General features: G+C 48.8%; 4 protein-coding genes across 4 annotated transcripts; 1 reads left to right on the forward strand and 3 right to left on the reverse strand.

Annotated features, from left to right (window-relative positions):
• Window positions 1-370: 370 nt before the first annotated feature.
• Window positions 371-1,138, forward strand: HOO65_030594 (negative transcriptional regulator-like protein; the record flags this gene model as incomplete). The annotated part of the gene is made up of 1 exon (XM_071000450.1): window positions 371-1,138. The coding sequence occupies one exon, from the start codon at window positions 371-373 to the stop codon at window positions 1,136-1,138; it is 768 nt and encodes a 255-aa protein (XP_070860273.1).
• A 1,043-nt stretch (window positions 1,139-2,181) lies between these two features.
• On the reverse strand, window positions 2,182-3,634 carry HOO65_030595 (Alkaline phosphatase; the record flags this gene model as incomplete). The annotated part of the gene is made up of 4 exons (XM_071002178.1): window positions 2,182-2,486; window positions 2,536-2,661; window positions 3,113-3,520; window positions 3,562-3,634. 4 exons carry the CDS (start codon window positions 3,632-3,634, stop codon window positions 2,182-2,184), a joined length of 912 nt encoding a protein of 303 aa, XP_070860274.1.
• An 807-nt stretch (window positions 3,635-4,441) lies between these two features.
• HOO65_030596 (uncharacterized protein) lies at window positions 4,442-4,879 on the reverse strand (the record flags this gene model as incomplete). The annotated part of the gene is made up of 1 exon (XM_071000451.1): window positions 4,442-4,879. One exon carries the CDS (start codon window positions 4,877-4,879, stop codon window positions 4,442-4,444), a length of 438 nt encoding a protein of 145 aa, XP_070860275.1.
• Window positions 4,880-6,841: 1,962 nt separating this feature from the next.
• On the reverse strand, window positions 6,842-8,945 carry HOO65_030597 (Alkaline phosphatase; the record flags this gene model as incomplete). Its single annotated transcript, XM_071001989.1, has 2 exons — window positions 6,842-8,338; window positions 8,394-8,945. 2 exons carry the CDS (start codon window positions 8,943-8,945, stop codon window positions 6,842-6,844), a joined length of 2,049 nt encoding a protein of 682 aa, XP_070860276.1.
• Window positions 8,946-9,148: the final 203 nt, after the last annotated feature.

Below are 9,148 nucleotides of genomic sequence, written 5' to 3' on the forward strand. Positions count from 1 at the left end.
CGGCCAACTACCCACGTGCTCATCATAATATATAGCTGATAAGACCGGATAGATGCACATAGCTTTGCCCTATTCTGGTACTCCGTCTTCGCCTGTGACAAGAGTACCCCCCTAATTGCCTAGTACGCCCTTTCGGTACATGACGTATTATTTACACAACCTGATCCTTCAGCGGCGGACGCCAGTCACTGTGCAGTTGTTTGTAAGGACTAAGCCCAATCAAGCTCCGCAACAACGGCTATGCGGGGACCCACAACCTAACCATATAAGTATTAGCTGGCCTACAACCTAATGGACATCTGCTCTCTGATCACACCGATACTCAACTTTTTTCACTCTCCATCGTTCCCTTATCGTTTTCCCAGGCACAATGCATCTACCGTCGTGCAACGCAGAAAAGCGTCCTGAAGTCTTGCATGATTTTATTCGACACAACCCCCTAGGAATCCTGACCACTTCGATCCGATCTGAAACGTACCCTTTGCTGCAGTCTAGCCACATCCCGTGGGTCCTGGACAACGTCGGTACAGACGACAGTCAGGCATCGTTAGGCCGACTTTGTGGTCATATCGCCCGACAAAACCCTCAATCCAAAGCTATTATTGAAAGCCTTGCGCAGAATGACTCCACCAACGTCCTGGCCGACGATGTCTTGGTCCTTTTCAATGGGCCAGTACACCATTACGTGACCGCAAAGTTCTACAAGAAGACAAAGCCCGAGACGGGCAAAACCGTACCTACTTGGGACTATGAGGCGGTAGAGGTTTATGGCAAGGCACGGATCTATCACGATACAAAGTCATCCGAGTTCAAGGATTTTCTCTCTGCGCAGCTAGACAAACTGTCAAACCACTGTGAGACCTCGATCATGGGGTATGGAAAAGAAGGCCAAGACGCACCGTGGAAAGTGACTGATGCGCCTGAGCGCTACATCGACCTCATGATGAAAAACATCATTGGGATCGAGATTGAAATCACATCGATAGCTGGGCGGTTTAAATGGAGCCAAGAGAAGATCAAGGGCGACCGAGATGGCATTATTGAGGGGTTTGCCAGTTTGCCAAGCCCATATGCATCTGAACTAGCGGAAAAGGTGGCAAACCAGGCGCGGATTTTCGATGCGGCAAAGGAGAAGTAGGCTGATATTTCTTGTACCAAGCTATATATAGTAGATGGCAAGGCAAGGCTTCGGGCTGCAATATGTGAAGCTCACGAAGGACGGGTACGTACTTTGAGCCTTGATGATAAAACTGGCAACGGAATTTAGGGTTAAGTGCCGTAATTGAGAGCGGCTGTGGCTCAAGCAATACAGAAGTGCGTATTTCGGTCCTTGTATACGTTTTATGAGGTGCATAACCACTGCAAGACCTAGCAAGCTCTCAACTTAACAATGGTGAGCTTGCATTGGAAGCAGCAACATGTCATTTAGCTGACGTTCTACCATCTGCATCTTCTCATCCCCTAAAATAAACGAGTGAGTGTTCCTATTCGCACCACGACGATTTCCTACTCGCACCTTAAAATTTAATGCCCCACATAGAGCGGGGGCTTTGGTCTAGGATCGGCTGTATAACGGGGGATGGTGATGGGATGAATGCTTGACTTTCGTAGACAGACTGAGATAAAGGAAAGACACGTGATTCGTCTTCACTGAAGGTTGCAGTGTCAAGTTTAGTTCCACTTCAAGAGATACATGACTATTTTATTAGCTAGATTATTGTTGATTTAGGCATGTCGTTAGTTCATTTACTTCGTGGTATGTGGGGCATTTAACTTTCAGGTGCGAGTAGGAAATCGCCATGGTGCGAATAGGAACACTCAAATAAGATTAATAAGGAAAATATTAAAAATCAAAAAGGTCTAACTAATGCAATGTCAATACCGCCAAGTCCTACACAGTTGTCGCCTACTCGCTCTCTAATTCAACAGTAAAAACCATATGCTATGCTCTTTAGAAGCGATCAGCAGCCCTGCCGGTCGCATGTTGGCTAAAACAGTGGGGAGGGTACTGTTTATCATTATGCCGCTGATAGGATCGTGAGGGGTGCCATAGACTTGTTTCTTGCCATCCTCGTCGTAGGTCCTGATGATAGGGGAACAGGGACCGTCCTTGTGCATATAGTAGTCCCCATGGGGATCAGGACTAGCAGATTGGCCATAGACACCGATGACGTTACGCTTCTAACGGTCAGTTTCAGCAGCAGCTAGGTACTCGGTGTCAGCAGAGTCAAAGACATCGAAGTCGTGGCCATGGTCGGCAGTGAAAATAATCTCGGTCTCGTCCAAGATGCCCATCTTGTTGAGCTGCTCCATAGTTTTGCTGATTGTGTCGTCAAGGTCCAGGAGATCGCCCAGGGCCCAATCATAATCCAGTGCGTGCATCTGCTTGTCTATGGAAGAAGCTTCAATCATCAGGAAAAATCCCTTGTCCCCACCCTTTTCTTGACTACGCGCATGAGTGATCTCGATGGCATTGCTGGTCATTTCTTTGAGACTTGTTCCAGCTGATACCGTAGCCCTTTTTAGCAAAGTCACTGTAGTAGTCCTGGCCCAGGTAGGAGATGTCACCGAGCAAGAAGGCCTCGGCACCACCACCGAGGAAAACTTCAGGGCCGACGTACTCATTCCGGGTGTACTTAGTGATGCCGTTCAGAATTTGGTCTATGATCGGGCCATAGTTTGAGCGGGAACGGATGTAGCTAACAAGGGAAGCGAGAGTTGCGCCATTAAGATTGGCAGTTGTAGTGGAGCCCTAGTGCATACCCAAAATACGCGTAATAAGCTCGACAATGGTCTTAACGTTGGGATCATTGAATTAGTGAGGCGAAGAGTGGGAGTAAACACCCATAGAACGAGCGCTACCCTTGTGACCGCTGTATAGCGCAGAACCCGAGTTGGCTGAGTCAGTCATGGTGGTGTCGATGGAGTGCACCATCTGATGGCCTGGGACAGGGAACAAGTCTATAGCCATATGGGACTTATACTTCCCGTTGATTGACTTGTGTCCCAGCATACGGGCAGCAGTAATCTAATCGACACTGGGCAGTTAGTAACAGACTTGTGTACTTCTAGGGCAAACAAACAGAAAAACCTGCCATGCTTGTGGTCATACCATCGCCAATGAACAGGATGACGTTCTTGGCCTTACGGTCGCTAGAGATGGGGCGAACTACCCAGTGGGCAACAGTTGTCTCGCCGTTGTAGTAGGTCGGTGTGACTTCGTACTCGCCGGGATCCTTGATGTGAATTCGACGGTAGATTTTAGAGGCGACGTTGACTATACTCTTGGACTCGGCGGCCCTGGCAAAGCGGTCCTCGTACCAGCCAAACTGCCACATTTCCAGCTCAGGTTCCTCGGTGGGGAAGAACTCCGAGATAGGTCTAGCCACTTCCTCGCTAACCTTTCTGATGGTGGTAGTGAAGGCCTCATCGGGAACGCCATTGTGAAAAGTCTCAGTACTGTACAGGGGGGTGTAAACCTCAAAACGGAGATGAAAGTATTGACCAGGTAGGAAATCAGCTTGATCGGGCGTAGAATGCAACCAAGCTTATGGCAGGTACCCAGACGCCGGTAATTCTGGGCAGCACTAAGAGAAGCGGAGGCTAGAAGGGTGAGGGATGTGAGCTTAGTCATGGTGGAATAAAGGGATGGAGAGGAAGAAAGGGCAAAGAACAAGACATGGGTGGCACTCGATTGTTGTCGGTCCACATTCCACCCCCTTCACGCCATGAACCGCTTTGACGAGATGTTCCATTACATCAGGGCCAGGGTGGCCAAGCGCCTGATGCTATCGATTTTCTGTGGCCGTGATGGATATACAGGGTGCTGCGCTTGTGACTGCGAACGCGCTACTCTGGAAGAGCTCCATTTGTGTATCGGCAGTCTCTTTAGAGCCACTGATTGGTATAACAACCTCTCCATAGCCCTCTATTTCAACCTTCTGGATGCTTGAAGCTAGCAACTCACTGTGCATCTTGAGTGTCTCTGTGAAGTCCATGCGTGTGTTTGTGACATGGACATCGGAACCAGTGTCATAGATTCAGCTGTCTCAAAGACGGTCGAAATGATTGTGATGTTGAACTGGGAAAGCCCCAGCTGTGGATGTCACAAAGGCCTTCTTAATTTCGATGCCTGCAATCGTGTTCGATGGTTTTTCTGGCTTGCCCTGTGAGGACTTCGGTTTCTGAACGTACTGTATCGAATTCTCGACTGACTTGCGTAGCTTCCAGCTATCAGTAAGCTTCTTATCTATCGAGTCTTGCATTTGCTGATTCGCCTTCCATTCCGTGGTGCGAGGTATTGGGTATAGGTAGGGGCATGCCCTGAGCCGATGCATCTCTCCACGTAGGCTAGCCTTTTCCATAGGTTTTTGCTTTGGCTGGTCTGTGGTTGTGGCTAAAGCCCCGTCTGTGGCTGCGTACCCCTCAGAGTGTTGATCGTTTAACACTCCTGTCTGAATTGGACAAGAAGTTCTTCAAAAATGATGTTTTCGTTTTGTATCTGGTGGGCGACCACTCGTTCCACCCAAGCAGTTGGTGCGATGGGACCGACTGATGACAGCAGTGCTTCAACAGCACTAGCATTCTGAGCCTTCGGCAGTTCAAGTTTTGTGAGATTTGTATGGGCTGCTAGAAGATTGTTGAGCCATATCTCAAGGGTCTTCTTCTTCGGTGCCTGAAGGGCCTTCTTCCAGGCTTCACGTGCCTGTTTGTTTTTCTCAACGGCAGACTGCTTGAACCGGTTGTGGAGAGCAGCGATTTGATCCTTGGCAGTGTGCTTGTCTGAAAGCAGAATCATGCTAAGGTTACCCGAGACCGTTTGATCGACGAAGTCTGTGATTGTTCGTAGAGCCTTTTGCTGTGTCTCATACTTCCTCATCTTGAATGCAAAGAGGCGATAGTTGCGCTCATAGGGGAGCCTTCAGGGTCAAGGTATTCAAGTTCAGTGAACAAGGTTACACTAGTGGAGGCTGCATCACTGGTGGTTTGTTCTTCTGTAGTGCCTGTAGTGCTAGTGGCTGTAGGCTGATTTTCTAGTTTAACAACGTCCCATACAGGCAGGGCAATAGCTTTAAGCTTTAAGCAGTTGAACCAGACCCCCCATTCCGATCAAGAGATCGGCTTGGCCTCAACTTGATGCACTTGAATAGACATCGTCACGTGAGGGGTGCAAGGTTTTCTGTTTATGATATAATATTCATGGCTGTGTTTGGAAGCTTGCATTAGCACATGGCAGGCAGGAGTTGAGTTAGGTAAACTGACAAAAGCAAGGTGACGTGCACAATGTGAAAGTGAATCACAATGGCGAGTACAAGTGCGAGTTATCGTGAGATTTTGTGTTTTGCAAGTGAAAGGCGTCAACCAGGCTCATAACTGAAAGAATCAACTTACAAGGAATCAGGGTCTTTGTAAAGACTAGGTGCGAGAATGTATATTAAGTTCATCTTGTATTCCTGTTTTCTAAAGAGTTCTCTTACAAGCTATTTAAATATATGAAAATCAATGCCAAGGGAATGACGCGACGCTGCCTTAGACACAGCGTTTTATGTCCGATACTAGCCCTAGCACTTCGCCAAACGGGTAAACCTGACTTACGTTGCTGACAAATTCACCTAAACCTTAGGGCAACAGGTCAGAGGCTTTAAATGCTGTAAATGCACATGGCGCAGTAGATGACGTAGCAGAGAATGCAAAATTGGAGCGATGGAAGTGGCTGACTTGCAAAACGCCTACTCAGCCGGTCACAAGTAAGAAGTATAAGCTGTCTGGATTTGAGAAATTTGGGCCACGAAAGGGAACGCTTCAAAATTTAGCAGGTGCCATCAGGTTAGCGATATAGTGACTTAAAACACATGCCCTCTTGGGTATTCAGAGCTATTAAATGTATAATTTTCACTGCATTGCTTATCTCCATCAGCCGCTACTGCTGCATCTGCTGTATGTTTAGTCTGCTTGCTGGTGCCGCCAAGGGCTCACAGGGGGCGCGTGTACCTGTTACCATCCGACCAGGCCTATCTTATAAACGCCTCCTGTGATGCTTACATCCCATCAGCCAATCGGCTGGCAGAGAACACCATAGCATCATAGACATGGGATGTTAGGGCTGAGCCTAGGAAGAGGGAACCTACAAGAGCAGCGCCACTAGAGTACAAAACCCCTCACTCACTCGAGTCATCTAGATAGTTTCTTTTCCCTTCTCCCTCAATGTTGAATCTCTGATTATCTCCGAACCTGTCTACTACCCTATGACAGGGGGGGCCTGTTGACATTAGCCTTTTAGTGGGAAAATGACAAGAATATCAAGATCACTTTGTTCCGTTCCGATGTACAATAGTAAGCAGTTGCTTCACCGAACATTCCTCTCAGAGAATCCTGTCGTATCTAGAAGCGACAATACGCGCGGGATGTTTGTCCCTCAGGTTTCTCGGACTTAAACACACACCTATTAATGTAGATAATATGTGAGGATCACGAAGCACGGATACGTACTTTAAGCCTTGATGATATAACTAGCAACGGGATTTAGGGTTAAGCGCCGTGATTGAGAGCGGCCGTGGCTCAAAGAGCGAAAGTGTTGCGTGGCGCTACACATGTTAAGTGGCGTCCCATACACGCCCCACTTCTCCATACCTCTTGTGGCTGAAGGCCCATGGTTAGCTTGGATTGGAAGCAGCAACCAGCGTTGTACCATCTATCTTCTCATCCCCCAAAATACAATTAATGAAGAAAAAAATTGAAAATGAAAAAGGTCTAACTAATGCAATATCAATCCCGCCAAGTCCTACACAGTTGTCGCCCACTCGCTCTCTAATTCAACAGTAAAAACCATGTGCTATGCTCTTTAGAAGCGATCAGCAGCCCTACTGGTCGCATGCTGGGAGTCTTCCTGCACATCATCAGTGCGCTTGGTACCCAGGCCCAAGCACTTGGCAATTTTGTAGAAGACGTCGACATTGTTGTAGACACCGCCAAACTCGTTCTGGCAAGGGCCCCGAGCAAATACAGGCACATCGGTCATCGAGTGGGCACTGTTGGCTATAACAGTGGAAAGGGTGCCGTTGATCAACATACCATTGATGGAATCTTTAGGGTTGGCATAAACTTGTTTCTTGCCATCCTCATCAAAGGTCCTGACAATAGGAGAACGGGGACCGTCCTTGTGGACACGGTAGTCCTCACGGTGATCAGGACTAGCAGCCATACCAGCAGCCATGGCGTACCGGGGCTCCCAGTTCACAGGGAAGTTGGGGCCAGTACCATAGCTAATGCCAGGAACAGGCTTGGTGTACTGGGACTCGCCAGATTGGCCATAGACACCGATGGCGTTACGCTTCTGACGGTCACCTTGAGCAGCAGCTAGGTACTTGGTGTCGGCGGAGCCAAAGACATCGAAACCGTGGCCATGGTCGGCAGTGACAATAATCTGGGTCTCATCCAAGATGCCCATCTCCTTAAGCTGCTCTATAGTCTTGCTGATTGTGTCGTCGAGCTCCAGGAGATCGCCCAGGCCACGGTCATAATCCAGTCTGTGCATCTGCTTGTCAATGGAAGCAGCTTCAATCATCAGGAAAAATCCCTTGTCCTCACCATTTTCTCGACTACGCGCGTGAGTGATCTCAATGGCCTTGCTAGCTATTTCCGTGAGACCAGGGACGTCCAGAGCAGGGACGGCTTCACCACTTGGATGGTTTTTCATCTTGGCAAGGTTTTCAGTATAAATGTTGCGGTCTAGCCAGACAGGTAGAGAACCAGTGGAGAAGACACCCAGAGCACGGCTAGTGCTATCCATATCCATTAGAGAAGACTTGTTCCAGCTGATACCGTAGCCCTTTTTAGCAAATTCACTATAGTAGTCCTGACCCAGGTAGGAGATGTCACCAGGCAAAAATGCCTCGGCACCACCACCGAGGAAAACTTCAGGGCCGACGTACTCATTCCAGGTGTAGTTAGTGATGCCGTTCAGGATTTGGTCTATGATTGGGCCATAGTTTGAGCGGGAACGGGTGTGGCTAACAAGGGCAGCAGGGGTTGCGTCATTAAGATTGGCGGTTGTAGCGGCGCCCCAGTGCATACCCAAGATACGAGTAACAAGCTCGACAATGGTCTCAACCTTGGGATCATCGAATTGGTCGGGCGAAGAGTCGGAGTAAACACCCATAGAACGAGCGCTACCCTTGTGGCCGCTGTACAGTGCAGAAGCTGAGTTGGCTGAGTCAGTCATGGTGGTGTCGATGGAGTGCGTCATCTGATGGCCTAGAACAGGGAACGAGTCCATAGCCATATGGGATTGGTACTTCCCGTTGACTGACTTGTGTGCCAGCATACGGGCAGCAGTAATCTAATCGACACTGGGCAGTTAGCAATAGACTTGTGTGCTTCTAAGGCAAACAAACAGAAAAACTTGCCATGCTTGTGGTCATACCATCACCAATAAACAGGATGACGTTCTTGGCCTTACGGTCGCTGTAGATGGGGCGAACTACCCAGTTGGCAACAGTTGTCTCGCCATTGTAGTAGGTCAGTGTGACTTCGTACTCGCCGGGATCCTTGATGTGAATTCGACGGTAGATCTTAGAGGCGACGTTGACTATGCTCTTGGATTCGGCGGCCCTGGCAAAGCGGTCCTCGTACCAACCAAACTGCCACGTTTCCAGTATAGGTTCTTCAGTGGGGAAGAACTCTGTGATAGGTCTAGCCACTTCCTCACCAACCTTTCTGATGGTTGTAGTGAACGCCTCATCGGGAACGCCATTGTTGAAAGCCTCACTACCGTTTAGGGGGGCGTGAACCTCAACACGGAGATCAAAGTATTGACCAGGTAGAAAATCAGCTTGATCGGGGGGCAGAATGCAACCAAGCTTATGGCAAGTACCTAGACGCTGGTAAGTCTGGGCAGCACCGAGAGAAGCGGAGGCCAGAAGGGCGAGGGATGTGAGCTTAGCCATTGTGGAATAAAGGGATGGAGAGGAAGGAAGGGCACAGAACAAGACACGGGGGCTAGCTTAGCCTAATAAGTATGCACCAATTCAAGGCCAAGTGAGGGTGAATGGACCTATACCTTGCCGTGTCGCAGGTCTTCCTTTCTCACAACTCTATAGCTTACACCCCCATACACTCTTCGGCTCAACACATTTTTCGTCATACCCAT

Source organism: Ceratocystis lukuohia, assembly GCF_044167205.1.
Source record: "Ceratocystis lukuohia strain C4212 chromosome Unknown Supercontig3_pilon, whole genome shotgun sequence".
In the NCBI taxonomy this organism is placed as follows: domain Eukaryota; kingdom Fungi; phylum Ascomycota; class Sordariomycetes; order Microascales; family Ceratocystidaceae; genus Ceratocystis; species Ceratocystis lukuohia.